At 26.7% G+C, this 26,324-nt stretch overlaps 2 protein-coding genes across 2 annotated transcripts; both read right to left on the minus strand.

Annotated features, from left to right (window-relative positions):
* Positions 1-346: 346 nt before the first annotated feature.
* Positions 347-13,717, minus strand: LOC132931968 (uncharacterized). The gene is made up of 7 exons (XM_060998110.1): positions 13,555-13,717; positions 6,416-7,206; positions 3,364-3,445; positions 1,627-1,726; positions 1,370-1,489; positions 1,116-1,274; positions 347-540 (listed from the first exon to the last, which is right to left on the minus strand). The coding sequence occupies exons 1-7, from the start codon at positions 13,581-13,583 to the stop codon at positions 493-495; spliced, it is 1,329 nt and encodes a 442-aa protein (XP_060854093.1). The 5' UTR covers positions 13,584-13,717; the 3' UTR covers positions 347-492.
* Positions 13,718-22,689: 8,972 nt separating this feature from the next.
* LOC132931646 (uncharacterized) lies at positions 22,690-26,075 on the minus strand. Its single transcript, XM_060997548.1, has 6 exons — positions 25,286-26,075; positions 24,324-24,402; positions 23,935-24,034; positions 23,727-23,846; positions 23,485-23,643; positions 22,690-22,734 (listed from the first exon to the last, which is right to left on the minus strand). The coding sequence occupies exons 1-6, from the start codon at positions 26,073-26,075 to the stop codon at positions 22,690-22,692; spliced, it is 1,293 nt and encodes a 430-aa protein (XP_060853531.1).
* Positions 26,076-26,324: the final 249 nt, after the last annotated feature.

Consider the following 26,324-nt stretch of genomic DNA (forward strand, 5'->3'; position numbering starts at 1 on the left):
AATTTAAAAAGAGTATGTAACCCAATATTTATAGAAATTCAACTTCAAAATAAATTTAAAAATCAAGATACTTAATACTATAACTATAGTATCTAATAATAATTATATGTATGCCTAATGGTTAATATTTTATTTACAGTGTAAAATATAACATACATATTTAAATAATATGACATGTAAAAATTATAGTTTTTGTACTAAAAATGCACTGTTTAGTTATATATATTATATAGTAATCTTCTTATAAGTGACAACTAAGAACATTTTTTTTTAAATATATTAACATTATTAACTTTACTATGTAGATATATGATATTATTGTGCATAAATTATTCAAGTCAATAAATCATGCACTCCAATATTTATTTTATGTTACCATGAAGTTAAAGCATTCATATAGTAGGTACATTTGAACAAATAATATTCTACAGATTTATTGTAAAATTTGCCAGCTATAGGAGGAACCTAGGTACTTGTTTGATATAGGTGCTCTTAATAATTTAGTAATACGGACACAATCGAGTATGACATGTTCATCACCTGTAAATTATCAAGATCATAGTAAATTACAATATTTATTTATAATAATCATGGGCAAGAGTCAAATATTCTTTAAATTACTGCTATTATTCATAAGTATTGCTACAAAATATGACGTAAACATATAGGATATTATCATGTCCGAGAAAATTAACTGAAAATTGGAATACTATGTGTGATCACATATTTTTAAGATACACTAGATTATTTGTTTTTATTTTTATTATTATCACGACAGAAAAATACTTTATAAGTTAAAGTTGTTTGAAAAAATAGAGTTATTCAAATTTGTAATAAAAAAGAGGGGATGCAGTTTAACACTTTTTTGTTTTATATACACAAAAAAAAGTTAAAAACTTGAATTATGTTATTTTATTTTATACAGTAAAATGTAAAAATAACCAAATTAAAACTAAAGAACTAAAGAATATCTAGCTGAAATGTTGAGTGTTTCTTAAATCATGATCCTACTGTAAGGTATATGTATAGACGTATAGGTAGGTAGCCAGGTGGCAGGTAGGTATTTTATCTTTAAAATTTTGCCCACGAGTCTGAAATAAATTCAATTTTATTACCCTGGAGAACATTTCCAGATTTACGATAGAATTTGGTGATACTTTCATCACTCGCTTGTGAGCAGAGTTCATGGTCATAGTCAACAACAAAGTTTTTTTAAATTTCAAATCCATCTCCGTCCAATTGCTGCTGTAAAGTCCGAAATTCACCATGGATTTCTAGACAATTTATAGAATAACAATGAATAATTAATAAACGCGATAAATAAATCGCACAAAATGTTTGATGAATTAAATAGAGTTTTTTGTTTTACCCCGTCTTCTATGTGGTTGAAGCCGTAACAATAAATATACAGTTCAAGGGTGAGCGAAGTCAGTCCACAGACAAATTTCAAAATTGGCGCTGACACGATAGAATAACCCTTGATATACGCCTGGATGATGAGTGAAATTGAAAGAAATTAAAGAAATTATTATAATATATTATCGTCCTTGTTAGGTTCTTAAAGTTGTTCACGATAAATCGTGTCTATATAATCTAACCAAAAGTAGATATACTCGTGTCACTCACCAACGATGTGAGAAATATCAGCGTAATTATTGAGTATGACCCATCAGCTATTTGGATCAGAACCATAGGTCGAACGACGTCGAAAAACGCGTCATACTGTCTACAAGTAAAGTGGGAAAATGTAATTGATGATGTTTTATGTAGGTAACTATCTCCCCCTACCTAGGGTATAATGTAAGGTGATTTTGAGCATTGTTTGTGATACTGAGAAAATGTTTGCGCTGTTGAAAATACATTTTTATGTTGTTGGTAATGTTATAATAATATTACCGTCTACGGGTAAATGTTAGTAAAAAGGTTCGAAAATTATATTTTTCAAAAACCACCTATGCCATAATTTTGTGGAAATTATGTTAGTGAAGTGATTTTTCAATATTACATATTAAATTATTATACTAGTTAGATCTCAGATGAATTATTTTAAAGATTATTTTTCGGAAGTCGATTACCTATACTTGCTTACACCGAACATAGACATAGTTCCCAGTTGCCATATACCTGTACTGGCTGAACTACAGTACAGGAAAAAGAAAATAGAACAAAAAAAAAAAATTAAAAAGTTATAGATAAAATTAAGATTTTGAATAGGTAGTTTTGATATTTTAATTTTTAAATACATTTCTGTTCAACACACTACATTATATTGAATTCTTAGGTATAATTAAAACTTATTTTTTATACTTATATTAGGTAGGTACTAGGTACACAATAAAATTGTAGGTATATTAAAAACTATATTGATCATTTTTTGGTCAAAATATATTCATTTTTGCAACGTACATTAATTATATTGTTATATTAATATATTTTTAGTATATTCATATAAAGAATGATATTTTTACATTTAGAGTAGTTATAACTGTGACCTTTGATAGAGGGGTAGAAAGAACTTAATGCGTTTTTGACAAAAATTCTTAGAATAGACCCTGTCTCTACCTACTTGAGTATCGTGTCTGACACTTGATACTTTATTATGATAAATAATAAATATATAAGTAAGTACTTCGGTGGGTACCGACATAAAGAAGTAGTTAGGTACCTATATAGAAACTATATAATAAGGTTTAGATGTTCATGTTTTTTGTTTTTAATTCTATTAAGTCTAGACAATGCTTTACTGTATATTATTATAAAATTAAAATATGTATTTCGTTTTTATTAGTTACCGTACGTCCGTACTACATGTCCGCATAATATATTACTTTTATTATTGTATGATCATTTAATTATCAAGACATTTTATTTCAAATTTTGTAGGTCAGTGAAAAACCAATTTATTTTTTGAGCGCATCGTAATGTGATTGCATTCTCAAAACTTTTATAAATTCATAATGGTACTAATAACTAAAACCATACCTAGTTCTATGTTAAAACTTTTATAGTTTACTTTGCCTTTAATTAAACAGGGCTGTTATTTTTACACACCACAATTCTTTTCTTAGAAAGAATAAGGTAAGAGGAGTGTAACAGTAGTCTACAATAACATATACTATAAAATATAAATTGGTAGGTAGTGACTAGGTACTCATATTTCGACAATATATAAGTAGGTACTTACTAATATAGTAAGTACATTTCTTATATGAAACAATTATTTATACAATTATACAATATAGGTACAATTCATATTATGGATACCCATTGGCTATTACCTACTATAGAATACAGATAGTTATCGTTTATCTGTAAATATTATATTATAATATTGTATATAATATAATCAGTATAGGTACTTACTCGATTATATTTTTATTGTCAAGAATGTGATTTGTCAAATCGTCATAGTTATCATCTGCTATCGATGCTTTGCTTATCGTGGCTGCAACAGTAAAAAAAAAGCTGATAACATGTATATAGGTACTTAACCGTTTATGGTTATTCAGTAACTATTCATAAGCGATCAGGGACATACTTTTAACGTGTGATGGTTAATATGCTATAATTATTTCTTCCGACGTTTCTTAATCGTTTTAGAAATAGGACTTAATATTATAATAGATATGTGGATAGTGAGTATACTTATATATTGTACATTGTAATTGTTGTATTGTAATAAACCGTTAATAATCATTGAAGTATATACTATACTATATATATTTAGAGCTGTGAATGAATTTACAAAAATATATTATATATTTGCACTTTTGCATCAAAGATTTGTAGGATTATATAATACATGATGAAAACATGCATTTTAAAGTTCTAAAAATTATTTATTTTCTTATAGTCAAAACTAAAAGTATTATTTAAAAAAAATGTAGGCAAGTAGGTATCGCTTTTTTGTACATTAGGTATCATAGGGGCCTTTAATAATTTATGGGTGTGTTAAATTTGAATTCAAAGATGTATTATTGGTAGTATACGAAAAATAATTTTGAGCGAAGATGGTCATCAGCTCATATCATTGCAGAGTATCTACCTACCTACATTTCATGATATATATTTTTTGTATTACTATTAATGTCATTTATTTTGCTTTTAGTATTAAAACAGGTTGTAGTTTATTCCCAAATATCGCATTTAATATTATTAGTAATATATAATTATTATAATAATTAAATAATGCCTGTATATTATGTATGTATAATACAATAATACAATATATTTTTAAATTATATGTATATTAATATATATATATATATGTGTATTTATACCACATAATATTATTTTATATAACATAATTTAATAATATATTTCTGTAAATACCGTAAAAAGTAAAAATAGGTTCATAGTATTAATATGATATAATATCATAAAATAAATAAAATATGCCATTGCTTATAATAAAATTTATGATAATAGGTATAATATTATTATACACACGTAAAAGTTTTAAGTACTCGATAAAATACTACTTAGTATTATTGTATAACATCCTCACAAATAATGTTTTTTTTACTGTAACAAAATAAATAAAATTGTTATTTATCATTTAATAAACAATTTCCTCTATATTTGTCATTTGAACTTAAAATGTCTATAAAAAATAATTGTCTTTATACATTTATTTTAGATTTGATGGTTTCAATATAAATTACTTATGAAGAATTATTAAATTTTCTAAACTTAGATATAGAAAGAAAAGTGTATTTATTTCAAAATACAAAATAGTTTGTTTATTCTACGAGATCTTAACGAATTTTTATCAAAATTCTAACTTTAAACAATAATAAAAAATTGTGTTTATGTATTTTTATATTTATATACGTATATTACTGTATACGTATAGTACATATAAAAACAACTCATTGGAATCTTGTATTACATATTTTTAAAAATATTTTGAAAATATTATATCACATAAAAATAATAAAATAAAATATATTCGGTTAAAGTTTCAAGTGCCTATTTATTTTTACATTTATTCATTTTTGGAGAGTTTTTTTTAGTCCTTAATCATTCTCGATTATTTTTAAAACAAATAAATCCAATTTTCTATCGGAAATTAGAAATCTCTTTTAAAATCATTGAAGATTGAAAAATTTTTAATACTCCGAAAAGGTGACGACAAATATAAAAATAAATTATTTAAAAACACACACATACATTAGGTTAAACCTAAAATTATTTGTTGTGTATGAAATCTTTGATTGTTTGTTTGAGAAGAAACAATATTATTAATTATTACGGCATTTTAAAAACATATTAAAATATAATAGTACATTAATATGCTTAAAATTATGATATTAATACCTTTGTGCTGATTTATTGTATTATAATAATAGGTATATACTATATATAAATTGATTTATGATATCATATTAATATTTATTTAAATTATTTTAAAATGTGCAAAAACAATGGCAGTCAAATTAAACGAAACATAATATGCACTATACTATGCAGTTTTATGGTATTATAGAGTATAGTTGAATTAGCCGTAGCCCATTAAATTTTCGATTAATGCAGATAGTGCAGATATTTTAATACGTAAGTAAATATTTAAATAAAAACTTTGTATTAATCGAATGGTTGCCAGAACGTCCCAACAATAATAAATAACTGAAATATGTAAACTACGCAGTTATAATATTATGCTCAAAAAGTCAAAATCTTGAATAGGTACGGTAAATGCATTTCTGTGTAGGTAAGTAGGCACACTATACAATATATAGCTGAGTTGGCGAATCTACGGCATATCGCATGTGCCAAAAGTGGCATACTAGTCTAGTTTTGGCAACAATTAAATAATATTTTATTTCATTACTTATTTTCGCGTTTAGTTAAAATAAAGAAGCGGACAAAATTATTTAATATTTATAAAAAATAAATTCATAAATTAAAAAAAGTTTGGTCGTATATTCACTGCTTGGAGATATAATATTTTGTAGGTACTTTGAAAAAAAGTGGCACATTCCAAATAAACTCAATATTTGCCTCTATAATATCTATTATACCATAGTTTATTTTATATAATTAATTATTTCAAGTCATAACAAAAGAGTAATATTTAATTAAACTTAATTGTATGTGTATTGTACAGACGTCTTAGATTAACAAAATATACAATTGATAATAAAATAATTTGTGGGCATTTTTTTAATACCCCCTCACCCAGAAAATAATTGTTTTTAGTTTTTTACCGTCCTATATGTACACATTTTGGGCTAAATTTGATTAAATGTATAAAAAAACTCGTATGATGTATCGTACATTATATAAATTCACGTCGTCAACATAATTAAATTTCACACCATTAGTAAAAAATAACAAATTTTATTTTACGAGTCTTAGTTTTGAGTAACAATTTCGGTCAAATAATAATTTCTGCATTTAGCATAAAACTCACCCGTGGTATCGAACTGTTGAGGCGCCGATAATTTACTGGCACTCGGCCGACAACGGCCAAGCGTCTCGTAACCGGTGGACATGGTGCGGAACAGGGCGTCGAATACAAAACACATGGTTACCAGGTAACAGTCGAACGACGTCCAGCAGAACACGTTGACGGTGAGTATGATGGACTCGACGACGTACACCACTGCCCAGACGTAGGGCATGTCGTCGTACTCGGACGCCATGAACCACGGTATGAGCACCCACACGAACAGCGTGCCGAAGCTGAGCGCGACGAACGTGCGGAGGATGGCGGACAGCGTGGCCCGGCAACGGCGCAGCTCGGACGGGTCGCGGACACCGCAACCGGTGAACGCGTACCGGGTCGCCTCCAACGTGGCGCACATCCGGTCCGCGTTGGCCACCACCATGTAGCCCTTGAGCAGGCACATGAGCCCGTTGATGACCAACACGCCCATGTTTGCGAACATCTGAAAGTCGTGACGGGCCAGGTATAGCCGGCACACCTGCATCGATTGCAGCCCGAGCGTCAGAGCCACGACCACCAGCGCGGCCATCCGCCACCGGCGACTGTTTAGGCCGCACTCGGCTGGGCGCAACAGCTGATATATTCCGATCAACTTGAACAGCTCCACGTCCAAAACCGTACCACCATCGGCATCCTTTTCCGCAGGATTTGGAGCCGTCGTCCTGTCGTCATTGGCGGTCCTTCTGGAATTTGCCATCGTTGCTCCGTCGTCGTGGTTGCCGTCGAATGCTGACGGTTTCAGGTAGTTATCCCTGCTGTCCAGTCGAAAAATTCCATTCAGTACATCAAATTTTGTGTTAAATATAAGAGTAATAAGTTAACATACAACTAAACTTAACGGTAAGAACATTATTAACTGGTTTTCTCATAAGTTTTTACATTTTCAAGCAAATTCTGAGTGTTTAAAATATTAAAAATTAAAATTTTTCTTATTCACTATCAATCAAATGTTTTAACATACAACGATAAGAGACAACATATGTCATAATATTATTCATACCTTTAAATTTAATAATAGGTTAATTATAATATTAAATCTATCAATACAAAATTTGATCTGCTAAACGAAATTTTGGTATGTTTTTCATATGTAACAGGGACAACATTATACTATACATAATAATGCATACGGATCGGACGTCTTCATAGTTCATATTATTATATCACTATATTATATGAATCTTTCAAACTGTATAAACATTTTTCAACAATTATATACTTAGCCATTTATTTTGTTGTATGCATAATATGGAGTCGTTGGAGGTCAGTAAATAATAACTTATATAATATTATACATAATTTATCCAGTTAAAAATTGATTTGCAAAAAGTCCATTATTCTACTAAAATATTTGCATTTTTTAATGCATATTTATTTGAAGGTTTGATCTATTTGTATAATTCTTCATCTATATATTATATTTATATAATAATGAATGTGACTTTGTGCTCTATAGACTCAAAAACTACTGGACACGTTTTCAATGAAAATTTATTAATAAATTCCTCGAAACCCGCGAGACTCGTAAGGTGTTTATAGCTAATTTTTTACCTATACCTAATTATTACCTATGTTATTACTGGGATAAACACACGTCATACATTTAGTTTAGTTTCAAAAAAACGAACTTTTTGTTTATTTAAATTTAAAACTTTAAAAGGTTACCATTATAATTACAGATTATATTACTGTTATAATTAGTATACAGACATGACATGTATAATTAATTACATATATTAAAAAAAAAAACACATCTTAAAAGTTTAAAATCAATTTTGATGAACATAAATACACAATATTATACAATGATTAACACCTTCATGATTTGCAATCATGACTTACTTTCTTAATTCAAGATATATTTTTATCTAAACACGGGAAAACGAATAAATCTCAACGATATTGAATTTATGTCAGATTTTAAGAATTTGCTAAATCTGTCTTTAGTTTTTTTGTTTGCATAAAAATATGCCCAGAATTCAAAAATGGAAAATTATAAAATTATTAATCATCGTATTGGTGTTTATATTATGTATTTTGACTAAAAAAAACATTGTAGATACATTGTCAAATTTTGTGATAGATCATTTAGATAAAATTTGTATACAATCACTAGGTATTTTATAGTTGATCACCTGCTGAATGGTGACACAAATAATGAAATAAATGGATAATGCGACAGTTAATAATTATGTTGAACACGTGAAATATCTCCAAACTTTTCTATGAATGCCACAGCACTGACTTATTTGCATTTTATTGGAAAAATTAAACTATGATCCACCAAATCAAAAATAATAATTACTAATTGTATAATTATTATAGATATTAAAAATTACATATATTATATTATAGATGAAAATATTCTTAAAAATAAAAATGGACCACTCGTCCCGTCGTTCACAATCATTTTTTGTATACTTAAGTTAATTTATTATTGAATTGAAATTTAACACATCCAATAGTATCATTACAATAAGTTACACAATTATGAGCTGTACACGAAATCTATTGTGAGGCAGAGTAGAGTTCCTCGGTTTTTATACGTCAAACAGACTTTATAATTATTTTTGTAAAGCAAGATTGAAAAATTGAACTTACATATTATTGCAATACTATACGAATACTCTGATGATCGCCGCAGTTAATGTCTATATAGTATATACATATATATATATAAATAAATATATTATATTATAGTCTTCGCCACACACGATCATATTCGCCGGAAAGACTAAGAAAATAGTGTACAGTGTGTGGACGAGACTTTATATACTTTTGTGAAGTATAAGCCCGAGTATTTTCAGCACGTCTTAAGTACCTCCTACCGACTAGTTTAAACCCGGTGATCAATTATTTATCGTAAACTTAAACCTTTACGCTTCCGACCGAGGTAAAAATGCAGGTCTAGTTCATGGAATTTTATCCGATTTTCAACGGAAACCGTCTTCGGGTGTACGGCGATTGCACGCGTTCGTTTATTCATACGTATCTACATAATATATATTATAGTCTATGGATAAGTATTTTATATTTATATTCAATTGCGGCCTGCAAGTTGCAGCGACGTTGACGGTTCGGATTTAGCACGCGGGCAAAACGATCGTAACATTTTGCACACATTGCAGTAGGTAAGGTACTGGTATTAGGTAGTATAATATCATTGTACAGATGACATACGAATAAATGATATTTTAATACACGGTTATAATACCTATACCTTAAATAAGGTACCTATGTATTATATATAAATATGTATGTACCTATAGACGCCAGTTACACGCAACTTCGATGATATGCACGCTATATCATTATTATTATATTATACATTTTGCTTTGGAATACCCGCAGACGAGTGCACAATTACCCGTTGTGTATTTGTGCAAAATGCACGTAATTCGTAACTACAGCTACCCGTACAAAACAAAATAATATGCATATACATGTAATGTGCATTCGGTATAATAATTATATTATGTATTATAATTAGGTAGTTGCCAGTTATGGGTACCCACCTTACACCTACCTATAATGCTACGAGTACTTTAATTAACTCCTATACAACGCGACTTAAACCGATAAGCGCACGCAATATAATAACGATCCTGAGCATTGTTTTTTAGAGTTTTAGATAGATGATGGTACTTTTTTAATGAAAATCTCTAGTATAGGTACGTATTATATATATATATATTATATATACGTAATATATATGTTTCATTAATTATCAATATAATGTTACATCAGTAATAATATCGTACTGTGACGTTATATTAAGTAGGTACTATAGTATTTAGTGCTGTACGAGTATATTGTTTATTTATTCGTATAATTTTTATCAGCGTAATAAGCTTATACAACAGTAATAATACATATGTAGTATGATATGTATAAGTAATATAAAATATATATTTATATAAATTAATGGTACCTAATAGTAAAATGTATATTATAATATATTATAATTATTAGTGGCGCAAATGCACAATTATTGAGAGTGTTGGGTTTGCAATTCACAGAGGCCCAGATTAAAAATCTCATGTACGATATTTCTACTATAATTTGTAATATACACATATTATATTATTTGTCTTAATATAAGAAATAATTATGTATTTACTCTTTTGAATTTAGAGAATAATTCAAATTACGAGTACCTACCTATGTGAGAAAGCAATATAGACAATAATTAATACACTTATACACTTATACAGTGTAGCAGTGTAGGTACCAGAAAGCGAGTATTTAGTATAGACTATAATTGAAAATTTGAAGCATCTTTTATTATTATACATAATTATGCTGTTGTGTGTACTGTATAAGTCATGACTCGTGACAACAATATGTGTTTGACGATAATAGGAAACAAAAAAACTATCTATAGAATTTTCGTATTACTATCTGATAATAATAAATTGAATTCAAACAAAATCATTAATGACTTTTCTGCCGTAAAAACAAGAAGAGTTAATTTTTGTTTGATTTTATAAATAATATAAATAGACACTAGACAGTAATAATTATATTAATTATGACATGTCAGAAAATAATTTTTTTTAAAGTTATCATAAGGTATGACTATTTTTCATTTTTATTATTAGGTAAGGACCCCGGTTCGGACATTTTCACATAGACCCCTTTTTATCAAGTTGCGCCACTGATAATTATTAACTATTATTATTATAGGTAGGTAGCAATATTAGCAATTAGCTATAGTGTAATAGGTAAAATAGTAAATGTTAAAGTAAATTATGAAAAACAATAATATGGTTATGTCATTATTTTTTAATTAATTCCAACATTATATTATTGAAGCATTATTTTAAAACTGTGGTGGCTATAAAATATAATATGTTTCATTAAAATTGAATAATATGTTTTGTCAATTATATTATTAAAATTTTGTACGATCACGAATTATATTTCTTTTATTAAAATTATTTATCCATCAATTGTTTTAATGTTTAGTAATATAAGTAGATTTTTTTTATTAAATTAATTAATTTCAATATTTTTTTCAATTAAAGAAGAATTGTTCGTGTTTTTAACTATTGTTTTAAATATACACAACAAGACAGTAATAATAAAAGTGAAAAAAATTTCCTTTATTGTATTAAAATATTAAACAATGAACCTAATTATGGACAATTGGTGATGATTGGAGATGGGAAAAAGCGAACGAGTTGTGGTGTCGTAGTGATTGTGATGTGTATAGTGTATACAGTGTAAGTACAGTAAAATTTAGTAAATTGATTTTAAGAATATTAACCGTAACTACGCTAACTATCAACTATGAATTATAAATTTATAAGTCTATAGATAATACGATATCGTATATTAGTATTGCTATATTAGACTATAATTAATATTTTATATTATAAATTATAATATTATACAGGAAACGTGCATTTTATTGTAATATTATACTGTAATAAATAATAATAGTGCAATTATACGTATAGGTACTGATATCGTAAAATTAATTGTTCATGATATTTACAAGAAAATTAATACTTAATAGTATTATAATAGTTATTTTAAGAGTGTTATGATTATAAGTCTACATTATTACTTTAGTCTACCTATTTATCAAATAATCGTCATAATGAATACCTAATTTCGATATGAACTATAAATGTATACGTAGTATAGAAAAATTGTATCCACTCACGTATCTATAATGTATTGTGGTATAGATAATCAAATGCATTACCTCAAGTACGTACTCAGCACCATATATGCATGCATTCTTGTTTAAATGTATGCAATTTTTAATGCGTTATTGCATTAAAAAATAATTAATACCAAAATATTTTTTAGATATTTCCACATTATACGGAATGATTCATCAAGCAGCTCACTCTCTCTTTTTTAATTTTATAATGCATTTATTAAAATTCTGTTTTTAAATTTTTTAAATATAGTACCTACTTAAAAACCTAACTTTTAAATTGTTGAGATGTTTTGTACAATTTAAAGATTATTCTGTGGTAATTTAACTTCTTATTTTAAAATAAGAAAATTATCGGCCTTGTCTACTGTACATTTTTTAGTAATCATTTTTTGTTTAATTTCATGTACCTAATTCAAACAAGTAGTTTTTCAGTTATTGTTAAATGTTAACAGTTTACGTTTGAACTAAGAATAAAATGATTTTACAAAAATGTAAAATATATGTAACATTGGAATTAATGTTTATTATACTTGGAATATTTAAAAAATACTATAAAATATATAATGATGAATCATCATTGATGATAGATTAATATTAGTTAATACAATTGTTACGTTACCATTTACCTAATACCTTCTAAACTCATTATCATAAACCTGTTATCTTCAGTACATTAAGTTAAATAATTCCAAAATTACTAGTTCAACTTTTGAATTTGATACATCAACATTTTCAGAAAAATTATTCATTAAATAATCAATAATGAAGGAATTATTATTTCAAAAAACATGATGAAGTATTTTAATTGTAATTTTTTTTATGTAGTATAAACAATTTAAAGAATTTAAAAATATAAATTTTAATAACTGTAGTATTAAAGAAAAATAAGGGGTGAGCATTCTTGGAGAATCAACCTGTCTTATTATTATAATATACCTACCTATACTAATAATAAATATCTACTGATTTGGGATTAACTCGTAAATAACATTTTTTTCAAAATTGACTTTATGGTATCATTGGATTGAGTGTTTGTAATACTTTGTATATTTACGATTATTCAATAGTAGATCATGGTTTTAACAATGCTTTTTCTATTACTCCTGGCACAATTCAATTGAGTAAGTCATGCTATTGATACAATTTAATACAAATAAATGGTATAATTTATACTGGTGCAAGCAATAACATTGGTTGGTAGCTAAATAATATGTCAATCGATATATATAATATCGATAGACGACAATATATATAAATTTAAAATATATTTTTGAATAATGACGACACAGCAATTTTATCCTTTCGTTGTTATATTCTAGTTTTTCAACAACAAAAATGATACACGAATAATATTGTATTAGCTATATGCATAAATACATGCATCATATTATAATATAATATACCAATAAGCCAATAAAGTAATACTTACTAGCTATTTGTGAATTTAATAAAATGCATGATGACAGTTTTTTTCTTTAAATTGTTTGAACATTATGTAGTAAATATGATTATGTAATTTTGTTTTTGATTACTGTTTCAGTATGTTCCATTTATACAATCCGGGCTATGACAAAAAGCCTACTTATCGATTCTGAATAAAAAAAAAAATGATGACGTCCGCGAATACTAAATTAGATAAAATGAGCTCTTTAACTTAAGTATTAACGTATAATCAGTAATCACATTCGAATGGCGACTTGAGGTTTAAAGAAAATCTTCTGATGTTTGAAGATATACTGTACATGTTATATTATATATATAAGTATTGTATTGATTGATGCAGTTCTTGTACAATATTGTATCTTATGTAAAAATATGTTTAAAAAAAAAAAAAATTGAAATAAGCAGTAAACATTAAATCTCTGTTAATTGATAATAATATGTTTCCTATTTTTAAAATGAAGAAAACACAAAACTGAAAAATTATTGATATTTACTCGTAACTTATAATTTATAATTTTTGGTTTTTATCTTAAAAACGTTTTTATCTTCTTCTCACGTGTAATTTAGCGTGTACGGAAATTGGCAATTGGTTTAAGCGTAAATAATACGTGTTGAAAGGTATTTTTTGGGGAATAAGAATGCAGGCTTGTGTTATAAATATACACAATATACATAATTATACAATATGTATACGATTCCATCCAGGGGCTAACTCAAATAGTTGAACGTTAAAATCTATAATAATTAAGCGAATGCTTATTAACCGTTGTATGTGGGCCCATGGACCCAATAATTTAAAAATAAAAACTCTTAAAAAAAAAAATACATAACTTTTGATAGGAGAATAGGCTGTAAAGTGGTTTAGTGTTGTGTGAACTCTGGCTTTTGGTTAAGACTATTATTGTTTTTTTAAGATACCGTTCGGATGTCAATTAAAATTAAATAAATAGAAATAGTACTCAACAAATGAGCATTAACAGTTGTTATACATATTTCCATTTTCAGTATATTTTATTCAATACCAACGATATAAATAAAATCATATAAATAGGCGTGTGATTAATTGTTTGATTTATAATAACTAATAAGTATTAGAATAATAGAATACAATATATATTATATTATAGTATTTTTTTTTATTATTAAAATAGATACTAAATATTATATTTAAGTAAAAGTACTAGGTATATAAATAAGAATGTGTATTTAAATTACAATTCTGCAACCATTTTTCTATTGATGCTAAATTTTAATTTTTAAATAATTTTGTTTATATAAAAATTAAAAAAAATGAAGTTACACATTATAATTTAATACCTAACTAATACGTCTTAAATAATATAGGTAGTCTTATTAAAATATATATTTTATTACTCTTGTCCATTTTACCATGAATGTTTTATATTACCTACCCAATTTCTAATTATATTTCTACACATACATGCAAGGTTAAAATATTTATTAAATTTTCATATTTTTTATTTTAGTCATACACATTACATACTTAATGGGCCGATAGATCATAGATCACCTACAGATCATCTTCGCTCAGAACCATTTTTCGTATGTTATGATTTATCATTGAATTAAATTTAATACGTGTTAGATTACAGTTATTTACTTCTTAATTTAACACCTATATTGAAAAGCTTTCTGCTATTTACTGTTTTTTTTTTTTTATTAATGGTAATAATTATTGAGTAATATTGCGTATTACATGTATACCTACTTATGTATATTCATCAATTGATACTTATAAATATTCACTTTCAGCTTAACTATAATTTAATTTTTATATAACATAATTATAAGTTAATTTTAGGTACGGAAATATATGCACTGGAAGTATATACCATATATGGTACAGTTATAATAAAAATAAATCAAAAAAATATGAATAGAAATAATAGTTATGCCTATTAAGCTACTATATTTAACTATTTAAGCTAGTGTTTATAAAATAAAATAAAATATTACCAGTTAAACTTAAAAACCCATTTTTTAAATAAAGAAAAAACACTTGAATAATCTGATACACACAATATGTAATTTTTTAGATATAGGTAAATTTATTTTGAGAAACACATAAATTTAGAAGTCACTTTAGATTTTATTGTATCTTACTGGTATAAAATAATATATTGTGTGACTTAAATCGTTTCTCTAATAACTTAAATCGAGATTATTTAAAATGATATTTTGATAATATTATAAAATTTGAATTTGAATCACTAATAATATTATTATATCACTCGAAAAATGAATAAGGAATGGTGGTACACTAGTACCTAACCAAACCTAAAGTTTCTGATAATGCAGTTTCTTACCTCCAGATTTTGATTGCTTTTTGTCTAGGGTTTCCACTTTCATACTGCTATTGTTGATATTTCAAATAAAATTCTATAAGAAATTCTTATTTGCACATGTTTACAAAAGTTCCCTTTAATCTTATTATCTAGGTACACACGTACATGTAAATTGATGGACACCATTATGATAAATAGGATACACAAAAGGAAATCGTATACAATTTTCTGAAGTTTTGATTAAAACAGTGTATATTATATTATGCTTACTCGATGTCTCCAAGTGTACGGGCAATGTGTTATTGTTAATATTTATTATGACACTATCTTTAATACCAATATCTAGGGATCGCGTAATTTATAACATCTATAGGATAAATATGTTTTTATTATTTGTATAGTCTTTTTAAACACCAAATATATTGAAAAATGCATAAGCAAACACTTGCAATTGTCGACATTTCTATTTTGTTCATCTTGCATATTATAAATGTAACAATATTAAAATTAATTGTGCATTGCTTCTAATCTCTTAATATACATATTTATGTTCAGGTGTAGATCGATTATATTATACAGAATGTCAAATGTCCATCCTTATTTTTTTTTTTTTTAATTGTACTATGTCATATTCGTCATGCAATATTTTACCATGAATTTTTTGATATATTCCCACACAGAAAAATTATATTTTCAAAATATTGTGAAAATATTGTTAGTACAAATTTAAACTTCTAAACTTCTTCTTATGTTTTTTTTTAAAGCTGAAATAATAATAAAGTAGTTAGGTTATACAAGTTACAATATTAATAAAATAATTATGATTATAAAAATTGTTTAGATAAATGATTTTACTATACCTTCATCACTATCAAGTTCAGGCTGAGAAGAGATCAAATGATTTTTGTTAATAGACACTTCATCATCTACTGCTAGCACGTCAGAAGATGTTGCGGAATTTTTTGTTGAAATATAGGTGTTGTATAATTTTAGTTTTTTATTTGATGCTATTTAAAATGTAGACGATGGTTTATTTGGTAGATTCACTGGTGTTTTGAAACCAGATTCAATATCTGAACAAACCTCAACATTAAATAAATTATCTTCATTGTCTGAATCATTCAATTGTACTGTTGCATATGTCTTGTCTATATCTGAATCATCACCATCATCAGATCCTGTATAAATTTAAAAAAATTACAATTAATTACATTTGTACTTCACCTATAGTATACACTATATACATTTTATTTGAATTAAGTTTAGAGTTCAAGTAATTAAAAACAAAATATTAGGTAATAACATTTTTAAACAAATTTATATTTTTTCTAATAGATTCATTACCTATTTTAAAATATTACAACCTTTATTTAATATTTTAATTCAGAAATTATTACGTTGCAATTTAGGTATTTATTTTATTTTATATTAAGTTTTTAGGAATCAAAATTTTGAGTTGTTGTGGGATAGAAATTGACTCCTTTATTCCTTTATGATATTCTATCATTACCTTATTATATTTATAAAATAAATCAACATTATCAATATTAAATTGAAAGTGAGTTTAATACTGTATATACCTACCCTTATTTCATATTTATTGATGACTGAAAATGTAATAATTTATCACATAGTAGGTATATATCTGTATATATGTATCACATATTCTTGAAAAGCAATACAATTTATAAATAATAAATAGGCACATACATTTTATATTAAAAATAATTAACAAATAAACTTAATTTATTATTGTCATTTATAATTTCTGCATACCAAATTGAAAGTAAAAATAATATGTATTTTGCATCCATAAATGTATACACAAAAAAATTATTCCAAATAGCTATATTATATAAGTATATAATAAGAAAACATATAGTTAATTTTAAAAACTAATTTTGAACAATATTTTTTACATCACTAAATAATTTATAGTGTAGGTATATTATATTATATTAATTTCTAATATAACCAATAAAATATTTTAAAATTAAAATTTGATAATGAATTATACATTTATAATATTCATATCTAAAATTTAAAATATTTATTAAATATTATACAAATTCATTTTTAATTACAATTTATTTTAATATTGGTACAGCTATCAATAATTCATCGAATCAAAAATCATTATTTTTTTTTTATATCTGATACACACCATTCTTTAGTATTTTCAGATAAATCGTTAATAATAAATATATCTACTTTTGATAAGCTTATTGGTTTTTTAAACATATCTTCTTTGGAGTTGAATTTCTTGCCTAAAATTATTGAAGTATTTGATAAAATGTCAATAATTTGAACTACTTCCCCTTCAATTGTTAATACAAAACAATCTGGCTTTTTAATTGTAAATGTATTATATTTACTATTACTGAATTTAATATTATCATTAATAATAATCTCTCCATAACGTTTAATTATTTGTTCCAATTTTTTTTTCATGTTTTCTGAGCATACGTTTTAACATTTTCATGTAGTTCTCGAATGGAAAACAACTACAATTATCAAGAGGTCCATATGTAATATAGGTAGTCATCAACTAAATGCAATAAGCTATGAACGTTGTGGGATAGATAATGGCAACCATAGATTTGTTGAAATGTTTTTACAAAATAATTTAATAATTTAGCAGCATATTTTAATATGCAGAATGATCCTTACTTAAAAATATTCTTATTGATATGTTCAAAAACATAAAATGTTTATTACACTCATCTGACAAGACATTTTTAAAAACTATAGGACCTGTGTATAGGAGTAACTGTCTAAATTCTGTTGCTTTAAATCGAGGATACTCTTCAATTCTTCTTGGTTTTCGTGCAAAATCGTTGGTAATATACAGCTTCGCATTTTTTCTAGATTGAAGGACAATTAATAATTATTGTGTATAGACGATCGCATTATATTTTGTTTTATGTTTTTTTAGAAATTTTCATATTAATATTAATAATATTACAGATATTTATAAAATAAAATGTATATATATGTATATATATATATATTATATATGTATGTATGTATATAATAAAATACATCTTAAGAAATGGTACTCGTATAGTTATTGTAGATGAAAATCCCAATTACGAAAAGTGGCGGCTGACTTCCTTGCTCCTATAGTGGTAGGTATAGCGAAAATGTAAATTTCGCGCGCACAAAACGATATGGTGTGTGTTCGTTATAAAATGAACTCCTGCAGCCTTCTACGATGTTTTTATATCCTAGAAAATATCGTGCCATTATTACCTGAATAAAACAATACTTACGTTAATTGAAATAAATAAATCCAACCTGGATACAGCTAGATAGATTGAATTTATATAGGCATAATATTATAGCTATTGATATAATGTTTATATGTTATAGAATTTCAGGTCATTAAATGGTTTCGCTTGTAACATTAATTTTTATAATACAACTAAAAAAAACAACGTAATATTTTGTAATTTTATAATATAAAAAAATATATTAATTATTGTAATAACTAATAATAAAAGAGTAAAATAAATTGGTCGTATATTATTCGTATATTATCAGTTTAGAATTTCTCATCTATTAAAATATTACCAATTCAGTTGAGTTCCGTTGTATAATGAGTATAGAAATTTAAATAGTTGGTACCATAATTAATATCGTCCTATGATGTTTTAAAAAAAGCTTATTAAAATACTTACTATTAATTTAAATCAAGAAAAATTATTAAATAGAAATTAAAAAAAAATTACTCTTACCATACATGATTGGAATTGGTTTCTAAGTGGACTGACACTAGGACAGTGCACCGAAGACTGAACTTGTGAGTTAACATATGAGCCTTAATAACATCAATAATAGAGTGGGCTTGGAGTCCTGTTATCGATCGATGGAGTTTGCGTTCGAGCTGTGCAATATACATAGCGCTTCAATTAGAATATTATAGGAAACCTACAAATTACAATAACAAATTTATAAATATTTGTTAATTGTTTATTTTAATAAAGGTAAAATAAATATTCAGCTTTTGAAATAAAATATATTAACAGATATTAATTAATTTCACAATTTTACAATTTTAATTTCATATTTTCATGTAGAAAAATATGACTTATTATAAAAAAGAGTTTATTTTAATTTAAGTACATAGTCAGATAGGTAAATAATTATTATCTATAAAAACAATATTAATTAATATGCTATGAAAATAATTTTAAATTTAAAAATAATGTATTAATTTTTATAATGTTTAATAATAGCTTGACATTTATAGTGAAAAATGCTAAAGCAATAGATTGCAGGATATAACATAGCTAGAATGAAGAAGGCATCAAGTGTTAATACAGCACTGCAAAACCGATATGGTATTATGTGTATAAATTAATGAGTAAATAAACAAAAACAAAAATATTTTTTTTCCATCTACATTCGACGACATAAATAACATTTACTGAAATACTGAATAATCTATATTCTATTAAATATTTAAGTACATATATATATGTATATATTATTGTTAAATGTTGTGATGACGTGATGTTTCTAAGTTATTTCTTTCTGTGTCATGTGTCAACATTAAAAAAAAATATGATAATTGATAACAAATATGTCCCAACTTACGGTGCTAATATAGTATAAATAAAGACATGTATAGGCATACTTTCGGTTTTGCAGTCGTTCGTCCAACACCAACTCCATTTTTATTTGCTTACGCATAAACCTTGAAACCTATGAAAAGTCATAATTATTATAATTTTTCATATTTTTTTTTATATTGATAATCTACAACATACATCACCTAAACTTTAATAGAATGCCATAATTATTATAATTATTACCACAGGTTATTACGACAAGTTGTTTCTATTAATAAAAATCATTCACGTATTAGTTTCGTCATTTGTATGTACAGATTACGGAACAAGTTCCGTATAACTAAAAATCCATGTCCATTTCGTGAAAAGTTATCCACATTGTGTAATTACACGATCTGTTAAAAAATAAGTTGCGTTTCGCGAACTGGATAAAATTTCTATCCATTTCACGAAACGGGTCAGAACGCGAAATGGATGCAACATATACACACGAATTCTATGAAATTTCAATGAATGAATAATATTAGAAAACTATCTTCTAATATAATATTAACTGAATGCACTTAAAATAGTGCACTTAACACGTATTACTAATAGTTTCACAGAAATAACGTAATTTACTATTCCTAATTCAGCTAATAATATTTTATTTATTAAAAAGATGTATCACATTCAATCAAAATAAGGCAGTATTATTATGGTTACATTACTTAATTTCTTTGTTTGGAGATTTCAACGCTCGGCGATATCAATTCCAATTTGTACCATTCTCTAAGTGACAATTTATTTAGTAATAACCAGATAATTAAAATAATCCTGAGCGATTAAATAAAAACGCTTTCGGATCTTATCTAATCCACTAAGACCTTTGAAATAAATCTCAATGTTATTTGTAACACATTTAAATTTTAACTTAGTTAAACGTCTTCAGTGTAAATATACCTATAAAAATCTAAATTTTTAAAAATCAAGGAAATCACTCTTTTGTATATTAGATTTTTACTGTACCTTGTTCATCATCATCGAGTAGGTCACTGTAGTAATGGATCTGTTAAATTTAAAACCAATTATAAATCATTGCATATGAAAAACGAAGACTGTGTGTTTTTCTATTTATAAGTGTATTATAATATTATATAATATATTTGTTTTACCATTAGTAATAAAATAGTTTCAACTTATTTTTGTCAACAAATAGTGGATTTATATTTATTATTATATTATAAAATAATCTTTAATTTTTGTACACTCATGGAGTAAATAGAAATATATTAAAATATTTTGAAAATTGTATTATGTAATGAATATTATAATATACGTAAATTAATGATTAAAGTGTCTAAAAATATTTTTTTTGAATTGCAATGGAATAATTAGCTTAATAGCTAATGACTGCAACGACAAATGCAATATAATATTTCTCATAAATTGTTCTTACAACAATTTACAAATAAAAAATATTAAATATATAATATGCTAAATTGTTTTTATACCTACATTATATTTAAAATTTTTATTTTAATGAAATTAAATATTAAATTTAAGATCAATATTTAAAAAAAATGTTAAACCCTAAAAAAGCTATAATTTAAAACTTAAATTTACGTTTAGTAATAGTGGACTGATTCAAGTTCACACAATTAGTATTTTTTTTAATTACAATCAAATTACAAAGTTCAATCGTTAGAAACGTTTGATTATTCAATTTTTAAATATAAATGTTAACTATATGTATTTTTAATATTTTTAATCGCTATATAAAGAATAAAAAATTATAAGAAATCTTGAATTAAATTTTTAAGATTTTTCCTTAAAAACAGTAGAAAATAGAAATATTTTAATAGTGACACCATCATGTCTAAAAAAAGCTAGGTAATTTTAATGTTTGGTCGAAAATTCAAGTACTTACCGTAATTAATTTTTAAATTATAATAAAATAACAAAATCGAATATACACGAGTACTATAGAAATATTCACATAATAATATATGTTTAAATATAATTAATCACGAATCACGATTCATATATTTAAATGATTTATATTACATCATACTATTATATTTGCAATACGTAATCTAAAGTAGGTAATACAATTTATAAATTATAATTCGTATACTGAAAAAACAAAACATAAATAAAGTAGTTAAATCTTTATGACGTCTTCAAATTGTTCCTATTGATTGAAACAACCGTTTGCTATTTTTATATACTATAGATTCATTCATCAGATGCTTAATTACTTTAACTAAGTAATGTGGACACTATTGTGTACGACATATTCATTACCTGAAATGTTTTAACACAATAAGTTATAATAAATACAATTATAATATTATTTATAGTTTAATATTATGGTATAGAAATTTAAAATCGAAAGCATATAAATAATTTGCTAATGTGCATGTTAATTACATAACTAATAATTAATAATTATTTTTAATCTAAATAAAATAGATAACTCAAAATAATAATGAGTCAGTTATCATAGTACAAATGTGATCAAGTATAACAACTCATAGTATAAACTTTCTTTTTTTTCACCAATACAATTTGACCACAGCTATTTGACACAAATGCATGCATTTGTCCTAAATTTTTTTGGATTTAAAATAATAGTTAGCTTAGCGTTCAAATTGAGTGATTGATAACTAAAAAATAGATGTTAAATTGATTGGTAGATTTTTTGTTTATTTACACCAACGTGGATACTTAAAGACGTAAAAAGGTAATTATTATAAACAGTCACTAGAAAATATCGTATACTCAATATATACTCTTCATATGTTAGGATGGTGTACCTAGTGAGTTTATGCATATATTTCACGGTTCAATTCAAAGTAAATGTGTACGAAATAAAGCATTATGGTATGTCTATTATTAATATTAATTATTGTAGTTAATTAGGCGTATGCATGCACTTGCATTATTGTTATAAATTGAACAAACGAGATGCGTTGATGCGTTCTAGTATTGTCGTAGACGTGTAAATATAAAATAAGAAATAAAATAAACAACTTATTAACAATTTAGTTATACCCTGGTGAACATTTCTAGGTTTACTATAGAATTTGGTGACACCTTCATCTTAAGTTTATGAGCAGAATTTATGGTCATGGCCAACAATAAAGTCTTTTTAAATTGTAAATCCTTGTCTGTCCAATTGCAACTATACAATCCGAAATTCACCGTTGATCTCTATATAATATTTATTACAAACAAACAAGATAAAAAGAATTCGCTTCATGTTTAATTCACGAAATTGAGTTTTTTTATTTTACCCCATCTTCTATGTGGTTGAATCCATAACAATAAATGTACAGTTCAATAGTGAGTGAAGCCAGTGCACAGACCAATTTGAAAATTGTTGGGGACACGATCGAATCACCATTGAGATACGCCTATCGACAAAAAAAAAATCGCAATAAGTCTTAGAAATAGCATTTATATCATTATTATTGTCGTTTATAAATTATAATCAACACTTACTATTGAGGTGAGAAAAATCAACGTGATTATCGAATATGAACCATTGGCGATTTGAAGTAGAACCACAGGTCGAACGATTTTGAAAAATATTTCGTATTTCCTATTAATATAATAAAAATTTTACGCTAAAATACAGTTTTGTAAAGCACATGTTTTTAAACTATGAAATTTGAATGATATTAATGGTTTGAAAGCTTTGTTGAATTAATGTTTTTTTTCTAAACAATGTGCGTAACGTTAATTTTAACTGTTTATGTATATTAAATAATAGTATAGCACAATTAACATTATAGGTACACCGAGGTTTATAATATAAAAAAACTATATTAATATATTATAGTCCGTAAATTTGCCTAACATTTAAATTAATTTTCAAGTTGTATACTCACTCGATAATTTTTTGATTGTCCTTAATGTGGCTAATCAAATCATTGTAATCGTTCGGAAATTTCAAGTCACTTTTAACGTCTGCAAAACGGATAAAGTGAATATACATTATACAATAATTAGCATGCACATATAAATTGTAATTTTCAGTCGGGAAACAGGATGGCTAAGAGGCGAGACGGTTCGTCATCTCCGAGGTTCAAAGACAAATGTTTTATAAATATTATGTGAATGGTAAATCAACTATGACTCTTCACTTAACATACTCATTGCACACATGTGTATAATATTATAGTTTTGTAGACTACGCTCTACCAAACTCATACATAGTTTTCATTTAGTAATACCATTATTTTGCAACATGTTATTAATGATCAAATTTTGTTCTGCAAACTACAGACATAAAAAATATGCGCTAAAATTTGGTGTAGGTATCATTTTTATTAACGAAGTGAATAGTACGTGGCGTGCCTACGTGTAATAATTATCGCGTTAAACGTCATACATTCTTTAAAATAATTGACATGGACGCCAACTATTTATACCTTATAACATAATTATTATGTAAACAATTAGTATAGTACCTGAATAAGATGAAATGTGGTAAGCAATTTTTGTTTATTTTTTTTTTCTAATTAACCTAGTAGCTAATGGTAGCTGGAAGACTTAAAGGTAGTTTATATTTTGTATAACAATTATATTTTATTATAATAATTATAATTTTTTATATTAAATTTATGATAATAATAACATTTAAATTGTATTCATAAAATAAAAGAGCATAGATATTTACTAAAAAAATTTGAATGTGCTGTCTATAAAACTACAAAAGTTAAACTATTTAAAAAATCAAAAATACAACATATTAGTATAGCTTTCCTGAAAAGTATTAAAAAATTACGCTTAGAGCAAATAGCCTTTTGACCGACGATATCAGTACAGACATTGGTCAAAAAATACTCACTGGGATACCGACTGTGATGGAGCGGTTGGTGGCCGTGCCGCGGGTACAGCAAGCGATGCCTGTGACCGAGCTTCTCATAACCGGCGCTCATGGTGCGGAACAGCGCGTTGAACACGAAGCACATGGTGACCAGGTAACAGTCGAACGACGTCCACAAGAACACGTTGACGGTGAATATGAAGGACTCGACGACGTACACCACTGCCCAGACAGTGGGCATGTCGTCGTACTCGGACGCGATAAACCACGGTATGACCACCCACACGAACAGCGTGCCGAAGCTGAGCGCGACAAACGTGCGGAGGATGGCGGACAGCGTGGCCCGGCACCGGCGCATCACGGACGGGTCGCGGCCACCGCAACCGGTGAACGCGTACCTGGCCGCGTCCAGCGTGACGCTTACGCGGTCCGCGTTGACCGTCGTCGTGTAGCCCTTGAGCAGGCACATGAATCCGTACACAACCAACATGCCCATGTTGGCGAACATCTGGATGTCGTGACGGGCCAGGTACAGCCGGCACACCTGCATCGACTGCAGCCCGAGCGTCAAGCACATGACAGCCAGCACGGCCGTCCGGCACCGGCCGGCGTTCAGACCGCACTCGGCCGGGTACAGCAGTTGGTATATGCCGATCGTCTTGAACAGTTCCACGTCTACGGCCGTGCCGCCGTCTTCGCGGTCGTAGTTATCATCTTCGTTACCCGCGATCTCCAGAGTTATGGCCGCAGCGTCGTCGTCTGATGCTGCTGTCGATGATGCTGTTTTTAAACGGTTCCTGTGGGCATGCATATATTGTCATCGCGTGAGTATGGGGGGGAGGGTCAACGCAATCCGCCCCAAACGACGAAAAAAACCACATGATGGTGTTACGTGCCGGGATGACTGACAAGAATTTCTTGAATAGGAAATATTCTATAATATATCTAATGCTTATTGCACTGCATGTGATATCAATCTTTATATGTTTGCGATTTATTGATATTAGTTTGAATAAGTGTTTTATGAAAATGTATTATTCGTGTAATAAAAATAAAATAC

The sequence above is a fragment of the Rhopalosiphum padi genome, chromosome 1 (assembly GCF_020882245.1).
Source record: "Rhopalosiphum padi isolate XX-2018 chromosome 1, ASM2088224v1, whole genome shotgun sequence".
NCBI lineage: Eukaryota > Metazoa > Arthropoda > Insecta > Hemiptera > Aphididae > Rhopalosiphum > Rhopalosiphum padi.

Bases quoted from the DNA above. Each gene is read 5' to 3' on its own strand.
- LOC132931646 (XM_060997548.1), bottom strand. From the start codon at position 26,075: ATGCATGCCCACAGGAACCGTTTAAAAACAGCATCATCGACAGCAGCA. The intron at 24,035-24,323 runs GTGAGTATACAA...TTATATTAATAG, and splicing joins GACAATCAAAAAATTATCGA to GAAATACGAAATATTTTTCA. The intron at 22,735-23,484 runs GTATAACTAAAT...AAAACATTTCAG, and splicing joins ACCTAGAAATGTTCACCAGG to GTAATGAATATGTCGTACAC.
- LOC132931968 (XM_060998110.1), bottom strand. From the start codon at position 13,583: ATGCATTTTATTAAATTCACAAATAGCTA. The intron at 1,727-3,363 runs GTAAGTACCTAT...CTTTACTTGTAG, and splicing joins GACAATAAAAATATAATCGA to ACAGTATGACGCGTTTTTCG. The intron at 1,490-1,626 runs GTGAGTGACACG...CTCATCATCCAG, and splicing joins TGATATTTCTCACATCGTTG to GCGTATATCAAGGGTTATTC.